Source organism: Colossoma macropomum, unplaced genomic scaffold (assembly GCF_904425465.1).
Source record: "Colossoma macropomum unplaced genomic scaffold, Colossoma_macropomum, whole genome shotgun sequence".
Lineage (NCBI taxonomy): Eukaryota > Metazoa > Chordata > Actinopteri > Characiformes > Serrasalmidae > Colossoma > Colossoma macropomum.
The window spans coordinates 28,419,647-28,447,003 of record NW_023494791.1 but is presented as its reverse complement, the minus strand read 5'-3'; the positions used below and the strand labels follow the sequence as shown (position 1 = coordinate 28,447,003).

At 37.7% G+C, this 27,357-nt stretch overlaps 1 protein-coding gene across 1 annotated transcript; it reads right to left on the bottom strand.

Moving 5' to 3' along the window:
- Positions 1-786: 786 nt before the first annotated feature.
- On the bottom strand, positions 787-27,049 carry LOC118810753 (methylthioadenosine phosphorylase). The gene is made up of 8 exons (XM_036574783.1): positions 26,940-27,049; positions 24,412-24,498; positions 24,126-24,184; positions 21,671-21,838; positions 15,402-15,504; positions 12,601-12,840; positions 4,281-4,403; positions 787-1,941 (listed from the first exon to the last, which is right to left on the bottom strand). Exons 1-8 carry the CDS (start codon positions 27,021-27,023, stop codon positions 1,903-1,905), a joined length of 903 nt encoding a protein of 300 aa, XP_036430676.1. The 5' UTR covers positions 27,024-27,049; the 3' UTR covers positions 787-1,902.
- Between the last annotated feature and the right edge of the window lie 308 nt (positions 27,050-27,357).

Sequence of the window (27,357 nt, the reverse complement as noted above, 5' to 3'; positions counted from 1 at the left end):
CTGCGCCATTAGCCTCAATCTTGCTTCAATTCGAATAAAAGTGGAGACTTTTATTCGAATTAAAGCAAGATTGAGGCTAATTTAGAACAACGAGATTCAAAACACAGAATGTGAAACAGACGAAAGTGTGCATTAAATTTAATGATGTGCTTAATCTTCGTAAATAGTTATAACAAGCAGTAATTATTTTGGCCATTAACAGTTTCAAACTGCTTCAATCTGCAGTGAAGCTAGCTGTAGTCTTGCTAACGTGAATCTGTCACATTATCTAATTATAATAAGTTAACTAGATATAGCTAGCCATTTAGCGAATGCAAAGTAGTTAGAAGCAGTGTTGTTTAAATCTGCTGATAATCTGCAGAAACTGTTTTGTCATAAACAATTTCAGTGTGTTGTCTACAGTAAAGTGAAGATAGTTAGCATATCGTTTTGCTAACACTTATTTAACAACATGGCTAATGCAGTGTAGAACCAATGGTTTCGCAAATATAGGCTACTGCTAATTTGGTAAACATTTCGGATGCTTCATCATGCCTTATTCTGCTATATTTGCTAATATGCTACTAAAGTAATACTAAAGCCTGCATTAACAGAAAAAGACGTAATTTTGGCTAAAAGAAAGGCAAATGAAAAAAATCCACCCAACATGATGATGATTGAAAATTAATTGTCACAAAGGGCTATAAATTCAATATTATATATTTATATATAACAGAATTTTAGTAAATTTCAGTCGCTGCCATGCTAACATTAACGTGAATAACAGAAGAGAAAAAGCACAGCTTGTGCATGTAACACTTTTATTGAAGCTACAAAAGTACAAAACCAAGGTTTAGAGGATATGAATAGATATAAGAGCGGTTTCAACTACACAGATATATGCCATGTACAAAACAGAAAGGAACACAATAAGTCTATGCAGCTGCAGTCTCACTTAAGGAGAGCCAGAGGATGGATGCATATGCCAAAAAAACAAACAAACAAACAAAAAACTGGTATAAAGATCTGATAAAAAGTAGAGATTATTGAAATGTCATGCAGATATTTCTGTGGGCCATGCTGCGGTTTATCACTTCAAAAATAGAAACTGTGATTGAAATAGCTGGGTCTACCTTGGTAAGCCCAAATCATATTTTTAGCACAGTGTAACATGAGTAAAACATAAGTAAATCTCAATCCAAAACCAAAAAACATATTATGTATGTTCCAAAAGCAGCTCTGAAAGATGCTAAAAGCAGACCAGAAGAAGGAGACATAACACTATAAATGCTAAATGTGAATGAATTTAAAATAGTTGCATTCCCACTATCTGACCTCTCTCTGCCTCACTAGAGAGGATGTACGTCTGTAAAGAAAACAAGGCACATAATAATCAGCGAGTAAGCTAAGAGGGATACAAGAAAAGTTGCTCATGGATCACATTCAATGATATACATGCAATTCTCGTTCTCAAATCTCAAACCGTCTCTGAAATGCTAAAAGGCTTTTATTTTTCTGCTAATTTCAGTGTATACCTTTTCTAAATATTTACTTAGTCTAAAGACTAAGAAAAAAAATAAACATACAATATAAAATTTGCCATCATTTTTACACAGGCCACATTCTGACATGTTTTTTTTCTCCCTAATATGTTAAATTCAGAAATTAAACAGTAACTGTCCATTAAAATGTATGTCTTCTCTGCAGAGGATGTGTACTTTTTTCACTCAGAAAATCAACAAAACATGTCACTTGAGCAGGGGCACCCAAACCTTTGCACACAGCTGTATGTAAGTGTATAAACGTAAGGAAGTCTGAAACACGCACATCAGGCACTTTTCATCCGGTATTACGATAAGTGTATGGGGTATAGTGTGTGTACAGATGGGCTGACTCAGTCATCTCTTCGGCTTGAGAGGAGCTTCAGTGTTTGGGCAGCATGACGGAGCTCTGTGCCATGGCCTGTAGCAACACAGAGAGACACACACACATAACTCACACATCAAAACCACACACAACTGCTGTGTTTATGTGTTTGACTGTACTGAAAGGTTGATGCTACAGCTCAGAATTAAACAATGTCTACATGCATTCACCAGCATCCTGCGCAAAGGTCTTTTATGTCGTGAGTGAAGGACGTCTCCTTTGGTAAACATATTGGTATCAATTCCTCTTAAATCTCTTATCCTTAGATCTAAACGTTAAAGCCAACCCTGATCTTAGGATAGTTTCTCAAAGCAAATGTAATTCTGAAATCACAATATTCTTTACAGCTGGTAGAGCTGTAAATCTGGGTTAACAGCTGTTGTTCATCATTATATAGGGTATAACTCTAACTGATGTTTCCTCTCTCCTCCATCCTTGAGCCTGTGACCTGGAAATCAATCGAAATCCACCATCTTCAAGGATATATCAATTCTTTAAATGTGCGTGAGGAAAGAGGAGAGAAGAGGCTTCCAGAACAAGGAAACACGTGCATCCTACACAAAAGTCTTTTATGTTGTGCGTGAAGGACATCATTTGGTAAACACGTTTGTCAATTCCTCTTAAATCTCTTTCTCGCATCCTTAGAGGGAGGAGCTAAGACACAAGAAAAGAATGCGAGGAAAGGAATTAAGGACGAACAATAAAAGATATGAGATCCACCTATAATCATGGGAAAGTCCACCAAGGAAAAACACTATCCAAACAATCATAACATTAGCTAGGCCAGCATTAATTTTAGCTAAATTACCAGCAGTACGGTGGAACTGATAGCTAGAAAGCTACTGAAACTTCTGTACAAATCCTATGAAAATTCCAGCATTTCTCTGTAAGCACAGACAATAATTGTGACACAATTTTACAATTTAAACTTTAAAACAAGCATAAATGTTGTTTCACGTAAAAATGCTTAAACCTAAGCATCTCTAAACTTACTGCTGTTTTTTCTTATGCCCATGATCACTAAATAAAAAATCCAAAAGAAGAATTATTGCACTCTCAGAAAAAATTACAAAAGTGTCACTGGGGTGGACTCCTCAGGGGTACATCTTCAGTACTTTTAATTAGGGAACATAACTGTACCCATAATCCATTGCAACTATAATTGTTTAACTTGTATTGACTCCACACACTCACTCTTATCTCCGGCCTTTTATTTTACTGCTCTGTTTTAAACATTAGGTTATAAACAGGTATGAATATAAACTTATTTAAGGTACACAGTTGGACCTTAAAACCATTGTTGTACCTTTGACAGTACAACTACATTGAACAAAAACTGTACGTGCACAGTACCTTTCTGTTGGTTAATTTAAGAATCAATTTTCTGTGGTTTATTCTTATTTTTTGAGCTTATGGTTAATGGGAGAGTGACCCATTACTGTGTGAGCTTGTTTACACATTGCATTAACATGTGTTTCATGCCTCTATTTTTTCTAGATATACTTTGGCAGGATTACATTTACACTTTTTCACTAAAATGTGTCCCCAGTTTGACCAGACAAGATCTAATTTTATTTTCCTGAAAGCACATCATTACAAACAGTCATGTGCAAAAGTCAGAGACAAGAGCCTTCATTTTTGGTCAAAAAGAACCAATAAAAGTATGTGGGTGTGTGTACTGAATGCCTGTGGTGTTGAATTTGATCAGGATACGTCTATGACCACCTCTGAATGTGGTTTCTGATCATAAACCTATCACGGTGCATCCACAATCGCATGTTTACTTTTCATGCACTGAAATGAAATCCGAATGTCATCCAATCACCAAAATGCAGAGGTTGATGCAAAGTGTAAACAGCCTTAATGACTCCTCTACAACTCTCACTAAACTTCTTTATCTCCTACTACAGTTCTTCTACAACACCTACGTCGTGGTCCTGTACTAGTTTTGTAGATGAAGGATAAGGTAGTGAATGCTCCCCAGAATTATTTTGGCCAGTGTGTAGGAGAACGCTTCACTTTAATCTTCACTTCACTTCCACGGGGTTTGGTTAGTCAAGCACAATTTAGTGCCTCCACAGAGGAAGCTCAAATTGCCATTGTGTCTTTGTCTGATGATAGGCTTAGATTCGTTCATCTTTACTTGCTGGAAATTCTTTGTATCCATGACCCACCCACAGATCACACAGGGTCTACAGGACGAGCTGGATTCCAACACTAGCAGTGTTACTCAGATGTGGGTTGGGTTCATCACAGAGTGAATTAAGTATGTAGGTTGTTGAACGCCAGCCAACTCCAAGCCTGGCAGGGTCATCACCATGAAAACAAAAAGACAGGAATCTTACTCTCTCTCTGAGTGGCTGTGGAACACTTACTCCATGTCCGGCGATGGTTTGCTCCCAGTCCATCTGGCAGATTAGCGGGATGGCCGTTAGCAGGATGCTGCTGGCTTTGTTGGCGTTCTCCTTCATGGTCTTCAAGACATTATCCACACAAACCTGGACAAGCCACGCAAACAAAATCCAGTTACAGATGCTCTCAATTTAAGACAACCTCATTTATGTTTATTTAAAATGTGTTGTGCACATATTCTCTGTTCTCAATTAAAAAATAATTTACAACTTTCCATTCTTAATTAAAAACGCGTTAAAATACTGTCACTCTTGTACTTTGTCCACTTTCCTACCCTTTATCCAGTAAACAGAGTTTTCCCCTATAATGCTGAATGATGCAGGATACATAAATAAAGGAATATGAAGCCATTCCTCTACATAAAATCCTTCATTTCTCCATATAAAACTCTCCAGATTTCATTATTTGGGAATCTCCTCTTCAGGCAACAGGTTTACAGCAGGGCGGACGGACGGGATGGCAACTGCAGAAAGCTTCATTCAAAGGTCAGTGAACCATTTATCATTTAAACCATTAATTTAATTAAATATCAGTAAAGCTTTGCTGATATGGATTTCTGAGGTGCTGCTAATTCATATATGATTTTACCTTTGAATAGTTTCTGCTTTATGAAAAGGACTGATTTCAGATTCACATGATAAACAACAGACATTTCTGTAGCCTTTCTTGCTCATAATAAGTAAAGGTGCTAATAATTCTAGTTAATTTAAAGACACTCACTTTGAGAATGGTCTTAAGTCTGGTACACACATGCAAAATGATGAAAAACCTTATCCTTTAATTTGAAGCTGTCTCACTGTATCCTTTTAATTTGCCTCTGAGACAGTATGTTCCATTAAAAGAGAAAATAAATATTTTTAATAGTTAAAAAAAAAAAAGAGCTTTGTGTAGAGCAGGCAGGTATGTATACCTCGTACTGCCTCCTAAATATGCATTTCAGTTTGCAGCTTTACAGTAAGGAAGGTTAACAAGGGTTTCTTTACTAATGTAAGCTTGATAAAATCTCTGTTGTCTAACCTGCTGCTTTCAGAGCTACTAAACTGGAAGTGCCATGTGTGCCCTGCAAACAACATTTAGCTTATATACGTTGTCTAACATTCTGAGAATACATTGCTGTCAGGTCAGAGGTAGTAAGACTGAAATACTGCCAACCTCAAAAAGCATAAAACAAACACCATCATTGTGCTAAATTAAACATACTACTGACTTACACTACTACTACTACTTATAACTTAGAATTTCAAAGGGTGATTAACAGCTATTTCATACCATCACTGAGAGATTAAAGTGGACTTTTAAGTACATTACTGCATTTTGTTATTCATTTTTGTTCTTTATACTTTCCATTTCCCTGTTTTTACTCCTATCTTTACTCCCAATTAAATAGTTGCAAACATATTAACAACATGAAACTACTGAGTCACTGGGGTTTAGAACTCACTGATACAAATTACAACCAGATACAGTCAACAAAACACCATGAAACACACACTTTTGGAATTGTTTGCATTAATGTGGACACTGAGACAGATATAGTTAATCAGCATCAAGTATAAAAACGTACCACGTTTAAATAAATGGCCAGATAATGAGCGAGTACTTCTGCCAGTGAACCGCGTTTGCACAACCAACACTTTCAGTTTCTTTTCTACAATCTGATGTACGCCGATGTACAAGTGTAAAAATAACATGCAGCGACATCCTCAGGTGCCTCAGGTACAGCAGTAGCAAGGGGTGTCATTTTCGTGGGAGAGGCACTATTGTTACAATATTATTATTATTATTATTATTATTATTACTACTACTTCTATGAAGTTTGAGCACCACACACACACACAATTACACCAAAAATCAGTGTATGTATTTGTACATACAATTATGGCCAGTGTGGATATTAGCTAACTTTAGTTATAGGAGCTAGCTTAAGATTGACAAAATCAACTTCTGTATGATAACAGATAGTATTAACGTTAACACCAGCTAGGCTTGCATAACTAAGTCACTCCATTTCACTCTGTAACAGAGCTAGAAAACTTTAATGCCAGTTAAATTAGTGCTGACACACTGGATTATCAGCTCATCAAATCATTTACATCAGTCAATCGTTTGATCAGTAGTTTTGAACATTTTAAACTAATTTCATCTCTTCATCTTCACTACATCATCTCACAACTCATTACTTATAAAGCAACCATGGAAATGTGTGTAGTGTAACCATGGAAATGGATAAGCTGTAACAATGATAATGGGAATAGCATGACTATGGAAATGGGGGTAGTCCAATGGTCCTCTTCTTGGAGACTTACTTTCCTTAGTTTAGTTCCAATGTGCATCTAACAGGCTGCTGCCTCCCATACTTTGCACTAATGCATCTGATCCAGCCAATCAAGGACTTCCATAGAAGTTAACTAGGTGGAGCAGTATGACATATTGTGGTTGGAACTCCGCAGGAAGGCAGATTTACAAGACCAGGGTTGGTGACCACTGGTTAAATTTAAACATGGCAATGAGTGCAGCCTATCACCAGAGAGACTGGCAAGGCCTGTTGCTCTACATGCCCAAGAACCACCTATTCTGACAGAAACAGTCTATTTGACTACATAAGCAACACATGCAATCACAGGCTACCTGTACTAGCGTGCAGCCGGAATATCTTCATGACATACTGCATTCCGAAATCCAATGCAGAAACGCTAAATGGGTTCTAAACAGTGACTGGAGGGTTAAGAAAACGAAGATGGTCTTGGGATCAGTTACCCAATCAAAGTGTAGGTATAGAATAATAATATTGACTCTCCGATTGGTCATTTACTCTGGATCTTTTGCTAAATAATCTTCAGAGAGGACTCTGAATGGCTGTGAACATTACAGCCTATTTAATTCCAAACTCCATATTTCCTCTCACCAAATATCCTTGCAGAACACAGCATGTGTGGAACTAAGACAAGGTGTAGGTGTGTATGTCTATGTTATGATTGTTTTCCCATCATCCAGACTATGACAGATGGACAGTAAGATGTAGAGTAGACTTGCATTTTTTTTTACTGATTTAACCACAAACTGTAAATCAGAGGTTTCCAACCATGGTCTGTGGATCAGTACCAGGCTATGAATCAATTGATGCAGGGCCACAATGAGACACCGAGCAAGGGGAGTTAGAAGCCTTTTATTTAAGGCTTATTCTTACATTAAAATATTCATAAACTAATTTTATATCATTTTAAACATCACATCTCTGTATGGCTCCACACACCTGGTTGCTATTGGTAATTTTGGGTTCAGCCCTGTAATGGATGGGTGACCTGTACAATGTGTATTCCAGGAGGGTAAGTGGCTTAGAAAATGTGTGTGTGTGTGTGTGTGTGTGTGTGTGTGTGTGTGTGTGTGTGTGTGTGTGAACGTGAACAAACATTAATTATTTTGATGTTAATGATGTCACTATTTGTTCATTTTACTAAACAAAAATGATACCAAGATGTACCAAGCATCATTCAATCTAAAACATGATGACAGTTGCATAAAGCACAAATTCAATGCCACTGAGGATGCTAATGCGGCCACGCCACTCCACCCCCTTCAGCTGTGTGATCAGTGAGTCAGAGTGAGTCAGCCTCCTCAGCGACTGCCAACAGGGAAAGAGAGAGAGAGAGAGAGAGAGAGAGAGAGAGAGAGAAAGAGAGAGAGAGAGAGAGAGAGAGAGAGAGAGAGAGAGAGAGAGAGAAAGAGAGAGAGAGAGAGAGAGAGAGAGAGAGACGATGGGGCCGGAAGGATGTAGTGTGGGCTGGAGAGGAGGTCAGTGGAAGGAACTCGGAAGGAGGTTTTAAAATGCGGCAGGAACCAAAGCTTGTTTGCCAAAATACACTAATAACACCTGGCAAATGGGCCGGTAGTCCGGCTAGCGGAACACATCGTCTGCAGAATGCATGTGTCTGTGTTGATTGATGTATCTTCAGCAGTCTCGATGTCAACACAAGGCTTATGTAATTATATTTTTTATCATTTTTTTTAAAGGACACAGACAAGAAGAGCAGATAAAGAACTGTGTTTGCATCAGCAATAATGCGTTTAGTTAAAACAATGTGTTCAAAATTGTTTTTTAAAGGAATGCTCATGCAACCACATTCAAAACATTTAAGCTACATTAAATTCTGTCTTTCATGGCCAACATTTAGCTGATGATGCACTACATAAGCACAAACTGAACACAAAACACCATTGTGGTTACAATACAAAAAACAGGGTAAAATGCATCCAAACCTAAGCTTTAGCAAGAAGGTAACATTTCACAAAATGCAGTTAACTGCAACTCACTGAACTCACTGAAAACAAGAAAAATAAGAGGTAATTACCAGAAACTAATAAAAAAATTGCTAAGAATCTTGGGAAGTGCCATCTTCTAGCTGGCTTATGTCTACTTATGTGACAGCAGATGTAATACTATTCAAACTAATGTCTCAAACTCATTTTCCAATATTTGTACTGTAATTTAACTATTTAATATGTTTGCCACAAAAGACATCTGCTCTGTGTCTAAGACATCAGTGGTTTCCTCCGAAAGAATGGAGAAATCCTTGCATCGTGTATTGCTTTACAGATGGCATTCCTGCAGCAAGAGCTTTAACTAGGTCATTTTGTGGTGTATTTCACAAAAGAGTCACTTGTTGCTTCTTATTATGAGGTTGCATAAGATAGATAATATCGAGATGCATTTTGAGAACACGGTTATATTCTGTGCAAGTTTAAAGACCTTTACTCTGTTAAAGCTCTAAATGCTTTCATCATGATCTTTAAATAATACTAATCTGTGCCGAGATCACTAAACGCCGATCCCTGAATGAGCTCCTAATCTGTTCTAGACACTCTACATCTGCTCTACACTATAGTGAGCTCCCTACTAACCATGTTAACACAATTGCTAGTCCACCAAATCTACTCCTGACAGTCCTTTTATGATCATTTTTAATAGTGTCTTTGATAGTGTTAATATTAAATCATAATCCACATAACTATTTATTTATTTTAACTACACTACATCCCAGAGGAGAATAGGCTCCCCTTGTGAGTCTTTGTTCCTTCTCAGTGGTTCTTCACTAAACTCTTAGGATGTTTTTGGTTCTTCTGAATGGTTCTTCCCCATGTTGTTAGAAAGTTTTTCCTTTTGAAACTTTGTTCTTCTCAGCACTCTTACTCATGCCGCGAGGGATTTTTTTCCTGACACTGTCTCCCACTCCTACAGATTTGCCCTCTAGTGAAACTGTAGTATTATCATCAGTGACCTAAACGACTACAATCCAATCGCACTCACACCTGTCATAATGAAGTGCTTTGAGAGGCTGGTCCTACATCAAAGCCAGCCTCACACTAAGCTTCGACCCATACCACTTCACCTACAGGGCAAACAGGTCCACGGAAGACGCCATCACCACTGCTCTTCACACAGCACTGACCTACCTTCAACACCTGGGGAACTATGTGAGCATGCTTCTCATAGACTTTAGATCTGCCTTTAACACACTTATTCCGGGCAGACTGGTCACTAAACTCAATGGCAATGGCAAATGGCACGGACAACGCGACCGTGATTGGACTTATCTCGAAAAGAGAACCAGACATCCTACAGGGATAAAGTCCAAGGACTTCTACAAACCCAGATCCGTTATACATCAACGGGGACAGTGTGGAAAGACTACATGATTTCAGGTACCTGGGTATAAACATTGCTGAAGATCACTCCTGGACCACCAACACCATGGCACTAGTAAAAAAGGCACAGTGGCGACTCTACTTCCTGAGAATCCTTAGGAAAAACAATCTGCAAGAGAAGCTACTGGTGTCTTACTACCTACTCAGCAGCAGATAGGAGAGGCCTTCAGAGAGCCATCAAAACACAACTGAAAAAAAAAACAAAAAAAAAAACACACAGCTTCCCACTGCCCTCCTTGGAGGAGGTATTCAGGGCCCACTGCCTCAGCAGGGCAGCCAACATACTGAAAGACCCATCCCACCCTGGACATGACCTGTTTGACCTGCTACCTTCAGGTAGAAGCTATAGGGCCATCATATCATGGACAAACAGACTAAAGAACAGCTTCTAACCCAGAGCAATAAGAGCACTAAACACTCGCCAACACTGACATTGCACACTGCCACCCAGGCACTGAAAGCACAGGAACTCAGTGTCTATCGGTTCATCCCAATATACGAACAGGAATGCTACAAAAATGTTTACATTCATTGGCACCTTTATATTTATATATTCATATGGACTGTAAATAGAATTACTACTATTCATAAATGTGCAATATCTTCATGTATATCACAGCTGCTACATTCTTTTATATACACCCTTTTTTACTTCTTTATAATTTTAAATTATACAGCCTTTTACTTCTATTATCTTGCATTTTATATTAGCCTGGACTATATTAGCTTTTATTTTTTTTATTCCTAGTTGATGTCAATTTTGTTGTGCTCTGTGCAATGACAGTAAAGGAAACTTAACTTATGCAGGTTTTATGCAGCAGCATTCCTAATAGTTTGCTTAAAATAGGAAGTATTCATTTTTATCCAAACAGAGCAGTGTTTGAGCTCCTGAGTGACCTGTGCAGAAGGACATGGGGCTGGATTAATCCAGCTAGCTGAGAGACTGTGGCGATTATTCCTTTCCATGGCATTACACCCTGAACACGCCGTAACCGCTGGCAGCCTTACAAGAGTTTAACAAAACATTTCTTCTCAAGGATTCTGTGTCCTAAGCAGATTCACAGCATGCCAATGAATCAGTGTTGAGGTGTCATTTAGCTAAATGCCTGTACTGAGGAATGGTGAGCTGTTCAGGGTTTTCTATGGGTTTCAATGAAGAACATTTCACCACAGACGGAATGATCAGCACATTTATCCAACACAAGACACAAATTTTAATTTAGCCAATAAACTGATTTAAAATACATGATGTCATTAACTGTTTTTAGTCCTTTTTTCAAGGACTAAAGCATTTTTTATTAAACTGAGTCTATAGGGTTGTTTAATAGCATTAACAATTATTTAATGCAGCACCACTCTATGTAACTTTGGAGGAGCGGGCATGAAACCTCTCGCAAGAACTGCGTAATGCTTTACAACACCACATCACACCCCAACAACTCAGCTAGCTATAAGAAGAGCAAGAGAGTAAATATCAGACTGGCTTTTACTCTTTGGCAAGAGCTAAAAGAGATAAAAGGACACAAGACAGTCTCACAGCTAACGGGAAAACAGTGAAAATCTGACAGCAGTGTGTACATCCCTGCCAATGTTCTTCATTGAATGACAGGCTGTAACCTTATCAGTGCCAACCCTGTCTCACAGAGTTTTGTAGCTTTTCCAGATGCCAAAAGTCATCTAACCTCAGTTCCAGAAAAAAAGAATATGATTCATTACCAGGGACACAGAGGGATTTTTGTTTGCTTAATATAAAAAATAATTATAGATTCATCGTTTCAGTCCCTTAATGATGCTATGGACATATCTGACAATGCATTATGAAACCACAACATAAGGAAAGACTGAAAAAGGCCTGAAGGTGTTTTTTTTTTTTCAATATTAAATGCCTGCAAGTGTGTTCTAGCTGTACTGGGAAAAACTGTATTTGAAGCTCATGTAAGAATGTTCAGCGTCCAAGGGCTGAACGTTCTACAGCATTCAGGACAACAATTTGGTGCCTGGAAAAAGATCAGTCCACCCAAACATCAGAGGATAAAAAAAAAACCTCTAAAACCTTTACTACATTAGGCTCTTGTTGTTCTAAACCATACGCTTTGACTCCAACAAATGTGTAACCTGAGAAGTAAAATATTTCTTTAAATTAAAGTGACAGCAAAAAATTAAATTGCCCCTGTCCCCCCATCTTACCCCATATATATGTTAACTGCCAAGACATATTTGGCATCTTAAGTTTGCTTCCATAGTTTTAGCACTGGAGCTAAAATAAAGCTAAAATGTAATGCAAGCTGTATAACTTAGCATTGTGGAAACTGCAAGCCTAAGTCACACACACTTGCCTCAAACCATATTGAGTTGTTAAGTAATCTCAAACAGACTTGGTGATGGAGTTTCTGATACTGTATGACATACTGTGGTTTAGAAATACAGACAAAGATCATTAAATAGCTAAAAACAGCACTAGTCATCTTGACACCTGAATTCTGTTGGTACTTTGGTCCACTTTTATAGACAAATTCTACTTTTGAAAATGCAAAAACTATAAAATGCTGCAATAGAAAATAACAATACAAACAGACTTACTGCCTCCTCATGTTCTTTCCAGCAGTCATAGTCAGTTGCCATTGCAATGCTTGCGTAGCACAGGCCAACCTCCTTAGCCAAGACAACCTCGGGGACGGTGGTCATGTTGATGACGTCAGCACCCCACTGGCGGAACATAAGGCTTTCGGCGCGGGAGGAGAAGCGCGGCCCCTCAATGCTCAGCATTGTCCCACGGGGGTGATAACGTATACCCAAACCCTTCACCACGTCTATTAACACCTGAGATCAACACACACACACACACATACATACATATATACACACACACACACACACACTGTACTGTAGCGCTATATTTGAAGTGTTTTTGGAGTTTTTGGCATGACGTTTAAGTTTATTAAGTGGGTAAGCATGTTTATATAGTTACATGGCATTTCCATTAATAAGATGGCCAAAAAATAGTGATGCAATATAAATGGGAGGAAAATCTCTGTTCCAAAAAAAGTGTAAAATAATTAACACTTTAGGTCTTTTCACTATGCTTAATGTACTTTATTTCATAGCTTTTGGATACATTGTTCATTGGAACTTTGTTTTGGAACAATAAACCACTCAAACTGTAACAGTAAATTTTTTTTCTAATGTTAGTGTTTCTTTTAAACAAATTAACACTCACCGCAATTCAGCTAGATATCTTGCTTATGCAGCTCACTAGTCAGGCTGGCTTTACACAGTGAAACTTTCATGCAACTTTATTTGCCTGAAACCTACAAGAAGCTAAATTGCATTTAAGCTGCAAAATGTAAAGTGTCCCTACTTGAAACTCAGCCACAACACCTGAAAGTGTCTCTTCATGAAACATGCTTCATGAAACAGCCAATCAAAGCAGCAATAACGCATTATGTGATCACAACGACAATCGAATGACATACTTAAACAACTAATTTCACCAGAACAATGGGCAAGAGAATAGAACATAAGATGGTTCACTGGTGTGTTGGAAAGGAGACCCCTCTAACTCAAAGATATTTTTTTCTCTTGTCAGTTTCCTGAGCCATGACAGCAAACAAGAGTTTCTCAAAGCTAACATTTCTGTAACCAGCTGCGTTAACTAGCCAGCTAACAGTAGCAACTGTTTACGCAGTTTAAACAGTCTAAACAGAGAGGTGCTTGTGCCACCATTTATTCTTCTTCTTTAGCCTGCTGTTATCATAATCTACATAGCTGGATTCATTTCTCTTCTCATTTTACACAGAGCTCAGATTACTTTGGGACTCAAAGGATGAAAAGTATCACAAAAGGACAGATCGAGATGTGGTCCTCAATTAACTTATAGTGCTTCCAGGGTAGATAAGGCCAAACAACAGTATCTTTGTCTCAACTGTCCAGAGAACATTATTCAAACAATTATCTCCATCTTAGTGCTGTCTGGAAAACTTCAGTTGTGCATCCATATTCTATTTTTAGAGCAGAGGCTTCTTCCCTCCTGATTTTACATGTAGGGCAAAGTCATGCAATCTCTTTCACAGGGCTGACTCACACACTCAAAGACTTCATCTAGTAGACTTAGTTTGCTTTAGGGCTGAATTTGGTGATGCAGCCTGGTCTACACAGAACATCAGTTTAGGTTTTTTTTCATTTGTAGATGATCTTTCAGACAGTGGAGTGTGGACCACAGATTGCTGGGAAAGGCTGTAACACCCTTACCAGGCATGTAGGCATCAACAGTCTTTCTTTGGAGAACCTCAGCGACCTGTAACAACATCACAGCTGCTACAGCCAAACCAGACAACAAGTTTATGATGATTTTGTCATCTGGATTATGTTTACATTATTTGCCAATTATTTGACTAGTTTTGAAACACAAATTTAATTTTTGGCATCTGATGCAATGATAAATACAACTAAATTAATTCCTGTCGATTTAAATATTACAAGTGAGTTCACAAGTGAGATTTGATTATCAGTATTGTTGATATGGCATGAAAATATCTTTACATGTAAATATGTCTTAAAAAACACCCTTAGAAGCAATGTATTTACTTTTTCATAGCATAGTAGTTATAATACATGCAGCATTTTCCTGAGTTTTCATTTCATGTGTGGGGAACTGTTTAGCCTTGTCTCTTGCAGTCATGCCAGCAAGCCTGTAATATGATTTATCTAATCTCTGTAATGCCATAAAATTAACAAAGTGTTAGGAAAATGTATGATGATTTTGTATTAAACTTAAATAAAGCTTTAATTTTTTTTGTGATGTTACCTAAGAAGCATCTGTGTGTAGGAGTGGGAGAAAGCCGTCTATAGTTCCATGTGTTAATGGTGACCCATGCTACTTTTGCAGACATTGTGGACCTGATTTGGTATGACTTCCACTTTCCTGTGTGCGATTCAGTAGTAAAGAGCTAGAGTGGATGAAATTCTATGTTTAACATACAGAACCTTTCTGGTCTAGATCGCTGCTTGCCAATATTAAGGCTACAGTTAAAATGCCTGTCTGTGATTTTTTGCACAGATGTTTAATGCATCTCGCAACCTACAAGCAGTACGTTTCATTGTGTTAAGTTAGCCGTATAGAGTGGTGCCAAGGCAAACGAAAGGAAATCTTGCCGTTGCTATAACATCTCCAAGACATTGGAACACTGTTTACTAAATATTAGAGACTTCAAAAAAATTAGTTTGTAGGTATTATGTTTATATTTTGTATTGCATTTATTGTATTATTATTTTTAGAATTATTATTATTATCTCCCCAGAGCCTTCATAACTATCACTGCAGTTTATGTCTGTTATACAGCCATAGCTAACAGAGAGATGAAATGATTTGTGCATGTGTTTACTTCTCTGGTCCTAGAGCAGAATGGTTCAGCCATAGGGATGTGACACACTCCTGGTAAGCTGCTGGGAGAGCCGTCATAAAATGTCTGCTCTCTCTTGGTGGTCCTTCAGTTCAGAGAGAGAGAGAGAGAGAGAGAGAGAGAGAGAGAGAGAGAGAGAGAGAGAGAGAGAGAGAGAGAGAGAGAGAGAGAGAGAGATTAATGCTGTGAGTGTCTCACCAGTGGCTCTCCTCTGCCCTGAACAGAGCCAGGATCCATATTGAAAATGAAATTAAAACACTGGAAACTTTCTAAAGTGTGTCATGATTACCGCACAGGCTACTTTCCCACAGTTTTTAGTGTGTAGACATGTGTATTGTGTGAGGATGGGCGTTGACACACACTCATATATACACACACATTCACACACACACACACACTCACACTAACACATGCACACCACCCTTCTCTCTTCCCCACACAAACTCTTAAATGTTTGTTTAGTCGGCCTGCTGGATAGGGTTGAGCTGAGTCATGACCAGAAGACATCTCCATTTAACCAAACTGTGGAGTGTCTCAGTGTGTCTGTGTGTTGGAGCCTGTGTGCCTACAGTGGTGAATCATAGCTCAGTCCTCTCTTAAAACAGAAACGTGCTGAAATTTAAACTACTGAAAACAGCCAGAAAGGACACATTAACTAAGTGTTGTGGGTGCCGTTTTGAAGAAAAAGTTTGTTTTCATTTTTTAAATAGAACAATATTACAGCTAGTAGTGCTGGGTGATGATACATTACTACCATCGTAATAAATTTCAGCACAATACTCTGCATAGCTTATGATGGGTAGGGTCCATGAACAACAGCATGGATCACAAAACAGCTGTTTTTTGTGACAATGTAACAATTTATTTTTTCAATAATAAAAATTCATTTCAAACATGTAATAAGTTGTATTTCACATTGACCGGGAGATCACAACCTGAGACCACTTGGCTGGGAGACCAAGAGAACATAACTGGCCTCACTCTCTCTGGGATGGCCCTCCCTCTCCCCCTTTACTCAGCGTGATGCTAACACATGCAGGCATGTGTTCGTTAATATAAGGAGATCCGCAGTTAGCGAACTCATACAAGCATGTTTAGTTGTCCAGTGACATTGCATTAGTTTGAAAAGACATGGTTGAGCTTCACGTTTCTCAGAGGAAGCACGTGCTTGCCAGCTTGGCAGTATTGTGTGATGGGGGAGATCTCAATAGTGGGTAAAACTGGACATGAGAAAGTTGGGGAGAAAATTGGGTAAAAGTAAAATAAAAAAAGAATAAATAAAAACAACTATTTGTTTAACGTGACTAAAATGAATTGGGAAAATTAATTATCAGAAATGAGAACTAAAACCATATTTCTTACTAGTAAAATGTAGTTTTCACATTTATATGTGAAATTTCAGTTTGCTTGTTTAAATTTCAAACATCATGAAACAGGATTAAAAGCTAAAATAGTTTGCCATATTATATTATATTTTTGCCATATATTTCACTCATAGCGGTCAACAATAGTGAAGCACCAACCCAGCGCTGGTATCCGTCTGCAAACCACAGAAGACCTGAGCAATCAATCTGGAATGCACTGTGAGCATGCACTGAAGGTGGTGCTAGACAAGATGGCTACATGGTAAATTAAGATTGATAAGATTGAAGTTTGAACAAAGAAAACAGATGAGGTATGGGGAAAACTTGTGTGTGGCCATTACAGCCACACAATCTTCCTACAAAACCTCACCTGTCCCATGGCAGAGACAGTTCAGCGTCTTCACCATGACACGCAAACAAATATCATTCCAGCCCAGTCAATGACTATCACATGGACTTACAAAGCCAATAAATGGTTCTCCACTGTGTTTAGTGCTGTCTATAATTCTAGCTTTAATGTACGCAGTGCAGGCCTTAACCACCATACAAGACAAACCACATTTCAGTGCTATACAGTGAGAAAGAAACGGAGAATTGTTTCTCAGGAAGACAACGTCAAACGTGACTTTAATATGTTTCTGAGCTCTCTGTGTAAGCCAATACGCCAGAACGTAAAAGAATTCATGGTGGAATGTAAATAATTGTCTGAAAATGTGCGAGCAAATATCAGTTTACAACCGCAGCAAACATTTAGCCTTCATTCACTTCAGACACTATTAGGTTCTACTCAAAACGTTCTGAATATTAACATAACTATTACATTACTAAGATGTTGCTGTCAAAATCTTATAAATGGAAAAATGGTCTAAATTTATTTGGGGAAAAATCTTATTTAAAGCTACTGTTCTTTTTGACTTCAGAGATATCATGTTTTGTTACAACAGTGATATGCTAATATATATAGCATACACTAACACAACACATGAATAGCCACTATTTTACACAGAGACTGCATAGTCCTTTAGACAGTTTTGTATTAAGACAGCACCAGGTTTCACGAAGCTTGGTGTTCCAGCCAGTTCAGGTTAAATTTCTCATGCAGAACATGAGAAATGCAGTATTTTATGTATTTTATTTTTTAAAAGGTATCACACCACCATTCTTTTTAGAATGAGAATGTATAACTATGTTGTCAAGAACACGTCTTAGGCTCCAGTTCTGGCAGGCTAAAACACTGCAGACCCAGGGAAGAGAGGGACAAGTTGACCTTGAAAGGTAAAGCAGACTGGTAAAAACTGGCTGAAACCAGTTTTTAGGAGTAAGTGCAACACACGATGGCCAAATTGATGGACAAAGAGATGCACCTATCAGAGAATAAGCTAATATAAAAATTTGAGAAGTAAGGCAGGGGGATATCAAATTACTCCACATAAATGGTATATAAACTGTTGTTTGGAACAGTTTGTGCAGTTGGGTCTCTCGAGACCCTGTGCCATCTGATGCTAAAATAAAGAAAAAGCCCTTTTCCCTCTTTCCACGAACTCAGCATTTGAAGACTCTTTCCTTTTTGACATCTTTTAAAAACTTAGAATAGTTATTAGTGAAAGAATTTATCCAGTATTAAAAGATTTCTTTTTATTCATAATATTATGATGGAGGCCTGGGGTTGAAGGGATAGCCCTTGGTCCTGACAGCCTTCATGAACTTGATGAGGGTAAACGCTAATCTCTGCAGCACTTTGGCACAAGTTCCAAACTTTGTGCAAACGTTCCACCACTCAGTGTAGCCTATACCTCTAAAAACAAGATGCAATGCAGACCATAATTACTTAGAACTGGAACTCTAGGCTATTACACTTAAAATCAAGTCAGCTGCATTACTAACTCCACACAGCTGTTACCATGATTTATCAGGGGGATCATGGATTTGAGGAGGAACCGAATCAGATGCATTTGGGTGCATATTTTCGAGATATGCCCTCAGGTTGCTACTGCTGAAATGGTAGTCTAACTGTAGCTTACATTCATCTTGAGGTTACACAATTTTGCCGTCTACTGACCTTTCAGCGCTGCTCACACAGCAGTATGTCTGTTTTTTGTTTTGTTTTTTTTTTTACAAATTATATAATCAAATTTAGAATATTAGTTGACAGCCCTATTTTGTGACACACCTCGCTCAAAGTTTAGTTAAGCACATGATAGTTTAGGCTAATGGATCAAATCAGATTTTAGTTTTTTTTATTCTGTACCAACATCCGATCCAGTGATTTTAGCCAGTATCAGACTGATACTGATACTAAGTATCGGATTGGTCCACCCCATTCTACATGTCATTATTTTAATTTTTCTATTCCATCATATCTATCATATGGTGGAATAGAAAAACGAAAATTTGAAAAGAAAAAAAAAACTAAAATCTGATTTGATCCATGTCGGACACATTGTGGGACACACTGACGGTGTCCAAGCACCACACACCAGCATGAAGCCTTATGAAGTGAAGGGGTCTCAAAAGAAGATGTGTTATATAATTGATTAATCTGGCTTTGTTACAGCGCCTGTTGGTTGAAAAAAAATAGTATGAGTAAAAGTGGGCTGAAAACGTATTATGACTTATGAACTTTTTTGATGAGTTTATGTCTTATTTCACTTCCTAAAATGTCTGGTGGGTCTCAAGAAGAGGGTCATGGTATGGAAAAAACTCTAAATGAATCTTTGTGCATGTTTTGTCACTCTGACACATTTGATGTGGCCTTATAAAAAGCTCTACTACTACTACTACTACTATTACTACTACCTTTGTGTGTGTCAAAGAAAGAAGTTTAAAAGATCTTTTAAGATTTTGTCCATCCTATTTCCCATTATACTGTTAAAAATGAAAAATGAAAAATGAAAAAAAAACCCTGAGAATTCATGGTTTAAACATGTTATACATGAAACAATCCATGTTTGCTAACTGAAAACTACTTTTCACATATTTTTAAGTTACTGGCTACTAAAGTCAGAGTAAATAACATCATGAAGACAGCAGGTAAGGAAAATGCTTTACTTGCTCAGTCTGGTTATTTTCTACTCTGCTCATCATCAGCTCTGTTTCTGTCAGGTTACAGCTGCTCTGCTCTCTCCTCCTCTCATACCATGAACTTTGTTCACGTTACAGCCAAACTGGAAACAAAGTACCTTTAACGGATTAATAAATAAAATGTGAACTTTCAACTTTCAATAACTGCTAAGTTATTAGTGACTGCCTTAATCAGCCGAGTCATCCTAGCAGAGACAACAGGAGCTGCATAGCTTCTTCATCTCCTCTCCAGTTTATTTATAAACTGAGTTAGCAGCAGTGTTGGGAGGGTTGCTTTAAAAATGTATTTTGGGACAGATGAAAAAGTGAAAATTGGCCGCTCCAGAATGAACAGGGAATTGGAGATTCCATCTTTTACAGAAAAGCCTGAAAGTAACAAAAAAACCAAGCATATTTTGTCAAACATCAAAAGTGAGAGATCAAAGTGAAGAGAAGGAAGGAAGTTGTCTGCCAATATATGCATAAGTGCATTTGGGAGCAGAGATGATGACTTGACAAGATGACTTATTATTTATAAAAAATGGGTAAAATACCAAAGCCAGATTAATCAATTATATAACACATCTTCTTTTTAGACCCCTCACTTCATAAGGCTTCATGCTGGTGTGTGGTGCTTGGACACCAGCAATGTGTCCCACAAGTTTATAAAAGCATTCCCTTCACACAAAAAACTGTGTAAGCCAAAAAAGTGGAAGCTGATTGTCTTGGTTACAAATAACTAATTTGCACTTTAACATTTGCATCCATAATATAAAACTACTGAAAAAAGAAATAACTTATGCAAAAAAAGTTTCGAAACTGTTAGTTAATGTTAGCTCACTTAAGCATTAAACCCAGGCCAGTTAACATCAGTAAAAGTTTGCTTTATAGTTAGGCAAACTGTATCATTTTATGCAGTACAAATGAGAACAAAGGAGCTTAGCTTACTTCCAAATCAATTTGCTGCTGGAGGATCTGGCATTATAGAATACCAGGGTAAAAGCCTGATTCAAACTTCTTCAGGAAAGCACTGCAGATCGTAGTTCTGCCAATAAAAAAGAAATATGTACTAAAATTTCTATAGATTGGCTGAATAAAAACATCAATCTGCTGCTGGGGAAAGGGGATTCTTCATAACTCTGGTGACAGGAGGACCACCCCTCTCTTCTTCACAAAAAATGAGAAACTCTTCATACCTACATGATTCATGTGACTACAGTTACCTTTTAACATTCTGATTATGTAACTCTGTTACATGTATTCCATGACTATCTAACCCTGGTTAGTACTCCATGTAAAACAATTGAAACAGCTCATGCATGTACACCAACAAAGACCCTCAGGACATTTTTGTCTGACAACAAACACAGCAAGATACTGACTTGCTGAATGTGCGCAGTACCCTTCCTCCAGTCACAAAATCTAAGGAACGGAGTCTGGTAACTGGAGGTTAAAGGGCAATTCTACCAATTCTTCTAAATGTCTGCTAAAATCTAGCTCGCAGGAAGTTATTATATGAAATTATTACGTATATGTTGCCAGGTGCATGTGACATTGTTTTACAATAGTTCTGAGAAGGTTTGCCATAAAATGTTTATTTTTGAAATTTTGAAATGAAGGAAAAAAAATTAATAAAATGGCTTTTTTTGCATTGTAGACATGACTACCACTGTAAAGAAATAAGAGTCTGTTAAGTTTTTCAACAGTGAACCATTTTACATCAAACCACTCTGAATGACTTTGTTTACAGTTCAACCATTGAACTATGCAACATTTAAAATCAGTGGAATTCTAGTCATGCAGAAACAGAGAGGAAATACTCTGCACCTGTCGATGAACTGGTCAAGCAGGACAATGTCTCCAGGCTGGATGTCCTCTCTCAGCGACCCACAGGCAGTGGTCACAATTACATGAGTACATCCCTGCTGCTTTAGTGCCCAGATATTAGCCCTGTAGTTCACATTAGATGGCATGATGGTGTGTTGTCTCCCATGCCTTACACACACACACACACACACACATACACACACACACACACACAAGTTAGAGCCACACCTACCACTGATCAACTAAGAACACTTTATACAAATTAAAATCAGAATCTGCATGAGGTTTATTCTCCGTTTTCATTAGCATGCAGTACAAATTTGTCTCTACACTCTACATTTACATACGTAAAGATAAGACTTGAAACAGAGCAACTGTATGGCAACAAACAAATAAAAAACTAGATAGATAAAAGTATCACGATCATTAGATCCTTGTGTGAAACTTTTGCCCTAAGAAACAACTTTGTATATCTTACATGACTCTACAAAGTCTTACATAAGTCTAGGTACATTAGACAATAAAATGACTTATGATACTTTGTAAATCTAATGTAAATCTAACTTTATCTTAGGTAATTTTGCCATAAAAGGCAGTGACACATCCTATGTGAACACATATGCCCCCCTCCCCCCTGAGTAACCCAAGTTACTGAAAACTAATAATTGCTGAACAGCCCCTTTGATTACTTACAAGTATATCACCCTGAAAAAGTATTCACCCCCTCTTGTTTTCATCTATTTTTGCATATTTGTCGCACTAAATGGCTTCACATGCTCAGATAAAATGAAAAATAAGATAAGGAGAACCCGAGGATATACAAAACCCAATATTTAAATGATCATTTCAATTACTGAAGGAAAAAAGTGAAAAAGTAATTGCCCCCCCTAAACTTAATGCTTGGTTGTGCCACCTTTAACAGCAACAACTGCAACCAAATGCTTCCTTCAGATGGAGATCATCGTTGTGCCCATTTAAGATCCTGACACAGCATTATCAAGGAGGTTCGAGTCAGGACTTTGACTAAGCCACTCAAAACCTTAATACTGTGTCTTTTGAGCCCTGCTCTAAAGCGGCCTGTAGTTTCTTAGATGTTCGCCTGGGTTTTTTTTTGTGACTTCCTGTAAAAGTCGTCACAGCACTCTTGGAGGAATTTTAGTAGGCCAGACACTTCTGGAAACATTCATCACTGTTCCAAGATTTCTCCACTTCGAGATTAAGGCTTTCAATATGGTTGGCTGGAGTTCCATGGACTTAAAGCACGTATACACCTCCCTTGTTTGATGCAGACCCAATAACTTTGAGTTCGGTCCATTCTGACAGGTATGAACACTCCAACCATCCTTGAGTGTGCACTAAACTGTGTTTAAAGGTTCTTATAATACTTATTATTATGACTGAAAGGCATTCAGCCCCCAGGTGCTGCACCAACAACCAAAATCTTTAGTTTGTTACTTAAATTATTAGAGTGAGACTCTTTGTTTGGCTTTAGGTCCTGTTGTGCTGTTTGCTGTAAAGGAAAAATAAAAGACTAACTTTAAGCTTACGTCACATCACTGGAAAGCTTCTACTTCACTCATGTTTAAATCCAACAGGGCTGGCAAGGCTTTACTGAGTAAGTAACACAGGGCAAATTGGTTTTGGATTTTTTTTCCTTCCATAAATGAAATGATTATTTAAAAACTAAAAACTCTTGTGTTTACCCAGTTTGTCTTTGTCTCATTTGTTTCAGATCTTCAAACTAAATTTACTATAAGTGTGACAAAAACAGAAGAAATTAGGAGTGGGAAAATACTATTTTTCAGTACTGTACTTAACTGATTACTTATACAGACTTTCTTCAACAAAGTTCTGAGACTCCACAAGCTTTACAGAACAGTGGTTAAAGAAAATCTCATTTGACCTAATGAGAAACTGTAGCACAATATCACAATACCTACATTTACAGCATGTTACTAATTTCAAATGTAATTTATTTTGTATGTGTGTGAAAGTTTACACATAGCGGGATAGATTAGGTGTAATTTTTTGTTGTGTAATTGAGTTAACATTAGCATGGTGGCTAATTTGATGTTGTTTCCAAACTGCCTAGTTTCCATTAGCTACAAGAACACAGTCTGTCTCTCATCAACTGGGTAGTGGAGCAGTTTTAATCAAAAGAATTAACGTTATGTACCAATTCTACTATGTAGACTTGTTTTTTGACTAAAATCAAGTTGTGCTCTACAGTCTCTCGATGTGCTAAAAGTGAATTTACCAGTTTTCTGTAAAGCTTGTCCAACCTCATAAAAGTAGCTATGAAAAAACACATTTGTGGGTGGAGCATGAGTCATATCATTAAAGCATAAATATAATATACAACACAAAGTTCTTAGAACAAGAACCAGAAATATATCACTACAATTTATATCACTCAGTTAAAAACTGACTAATGAAAAGAAAATTCAGCAGTTACCTGGCAAGAAGCACACAATCGACATTTTTTATTTTTCCCATTATAAGAGCATCTGATGGCTGTTAAAGAGGATGAGAGTGTGTGTTAGATAATTTCTGTACAAATTATGCACTTGTGTTCCACTATTGTACTAACAGACAGAAAAACAAATAGGTCAGTATCTGATCTCAGTAAATATGAAGTAATCTAAAGAGGATTACTTCAGGATTATGCATAATCCTAAATCATGCGCTTACAAAACTATGCCAGGTTTGTTTAGTAAACAGGATTGAAAGGTCAAACTGACCTTTCCAAAGGGTGTGTCCACAAAGCACTCCGTCCTGCACTCTAGTATGTCTGGATCATCCAGCCCAGAGCCGCCAATGATGCCAATCTGAAAGAAAATAGGTGGTGTAGAGTGAACGTTATCATTTTAGCTTTTAGTTGTCACTAGTTCAGTCTAAAATAGTGGCGTAGAGCCAGATGTGATCTTGTAATGAGAATAAACATCTGGACACAACTCAATCATCGGTCATATCTTAGGGTGAATACAAAATTTAGGATCCCTTCAGAGTAGTCCTAGCAGGATAAGACTAGGAAAGATGTCGTATGTGTCAATGGTCAACACGTGCAAGCTGTAGCAGTCTCAAAGTTGCATCGGTCATGCTGTGGCAGTATGTGTCAGACAGGCCTCAGTGGTGTATTTGTACCCAGTTATTACCCACTATTTCAGCTCAGTTTAGCCATTTTGTAAGCAGTGAAAGTCAGTATTTAAGATGGAATTTAGAACCTAATGAAACAAACTTTAATAACTGATTAGAAATTCAGATGTTTATTCTCTTTCACAGAGGGGCATTATGATGGTATTTATTGTTATATATGCTATATTGATCATATAATGGATACAGTCAGAACCTAAAGAACACTGATCAACTACATGTTCTTATGTCAAGAGCATAATTATCCCTGTTTAACTGGATTTAGAGCAGCACAGTGAGTGAAACGTTGAAAGAAATTCTCATAGTTTTTGATATGAGAGTGGTTTGCAGAGTAACTACACTATCAGCCTCTGTGATGGCAAAGACGGATCAAAATAGAAAAGTCACTTGTAGGATTACAGCTGCAAAAAAAAAGTCTGTGAAGCATTTAGAATTCAGCTTTCTTATTTTTTACTCCAGTTCTCTTCAAGCACATTATAGCCCAAATGACAATACTGACAAGTTCAATATGGACATCAGAATAAATGTTTTGTAGCTCATGAGACTTCAAGAAGTTCCAAAAATATTTCTTAAGACTGCATCAGTCCAGTTAGGCAGATTTATCATAGCTGTTACTGTCATTAAGAGTGGATGACAGTGCAAGGGCTGCATACAATCCTTAAATACATGACAAAGAACCCATCAGGCACCTCTTGCACTTAATAATGTCAGTTTTTATGAGTCGGCCAACTGTCAATACACTGAATAAGTGTGGTGTTCATGAATACCACAGTGGAAATAACTGCTCTTCAGTTATAAATAAATAAATAAATAAATAAACAAACAAACCAACAAACAAACAAACAAACAAACAAACAAACAAACTGAAGAGCCACCCAGACGGCGCACAGGGCTACATGAACAGTTTTCTGGGTACTTTTAGGTAAATGTACACAGCAGTATATTTGGAGGAACCAAATCGCTGCCTACCAGCACCAAAATCCCTCAGCCTGTTCTAACAAGACAAATGATACATGGTGTCAAATAGATTTGTTTAGAAGAATAGACCAAATATCTCTAAAATACCCTTACATAGGGAAAAACATGATGAGCTGAAAAAATTAGATGAGAGCGGGGAGGACAGAAAGACTACTCTCGTCTCATACTGTGATTATGACAACAAAACCTTTTTGGCACTGTGTTGTTTTGCTATGGACCTTGGTATATTTTGTATTTCTAAGGAAACCTGATATGTTGATCTCCAACATGGATGTTATTAAATACCAATAGCAGATACCTTAAGAGATAAAATATAACATTACTCCACCAGGAATTGGTACCTTTAATATATGCTGTCTTTATTCCAGGCTTTTCATTCTATTTATCTTAGAATATACAATTCTATTTATTTTAAAACATTAGGTTATGAAAAGGTAAGTGCTTTGGAAAGTGAATGGAGTATATAGTAAACAGTTGCCCTGTAGTAAATGTAGTAAATGTTTCCCCTTGGTAGGTGAATGTAGTGTACCTTTAAAATTGCTTTAAAGTACACAACTGGACCTTGACAGTGTACAAGACGACAGATTCTGCTTTTTCCTGTGCTTAAAAAGCAACTAAAACTAGTATGTGTAGTTCAAGAACAAATCACACTTTAGAGGCAATTAAGTACACAAATCCAGGTCTTACCAAAAAGGTTTAAAGTTTTTTCTTGCAACTTTTTGCCCAACCGTAGGACATAGTAAACTGCTCCATCTGTTTTAAACGTCACATCTGCACATCTGTTTTTAAACGTCCTGTGTGACCTCTACATTTGCAGTAATTGATACAACAAAGCACAACCAGCAGGAAAAACATGCTAGTGAAACAACAAGTTTACAATAAATACAGCAAATACAGTAAATGTAGAAAGAGGTGGGAAGAGAAACATTTAGTTTAAAACACGTTTTAGTGCGGCAGAGAAAAATTACAGTTACAGTTAATGGCGGCTTAAAAAAAACCTGCCCACAATCAGTATAACGGCCATACACACTTAGCTAACCTACAGTTTGTAAACTGTGCACACTCACTCACACCGCAGCAGCGACGTACACAGCTACAAATATCGCGAAAACTGAACTAAAATTGAGTTAAAAAATACCTTTATTTTTGGTGTCGAGGCCATATCTGTACAAACTGCAGAAATTCTGAAAATAAAGTGATTTCCTGCTGCCCCTGTGCACATGCGCAGACGTCACATACCCCGCCTGTGTTTCTTCTATGGTGCTGAACTTTGCCGCCCCCCCGCAGTCACTCTGCGCACAGCTCTCCGTTTACTCTCATTCATCAGTTCCTCATTATTATTCAGCACAAACAAGGAGAAGACATACACTACCTATGTATGTATCAAGACAGCCCGTCTAATTTCAGGTACCCCACTGCTGACACTGCGCACACAAAGCTTGTAAAATCTCCACAGAAAAGCATTGCCAAAAGAATGGGGACGCTTCTCGTGGCAGAGCGCAATCTAATCCTTACAGCAATCTTCCAACGCAGTGTAAAATCTTCCCAGAAGAGAA

Excerpts from the sequence above, each read along its gene's own strand:
- LOC118810753 (XM_036574783.1), bottom strand. The coding sequence starts at position 27,023 with ATGTGCACAGGGGCAGCAGGAAATCACTTTATTTTCAGAATTTCTGCA. Across the intron at positions 24,499-26,939 it reads CCTCGACACCAAAAATAAAG|ATTGGCATCATTGGCGGCTC; the intron begins GTATTTTTTAAC and ends ATTTTCTTTCAG. Across the intron at positions 21,839-24,125 it reads GATTGTGTGCTTCTTGCCAG|GCATGGGAGACAACACACCA; the intron begins GTAACTGCTGAA and ends TGTGTGTGTAAG.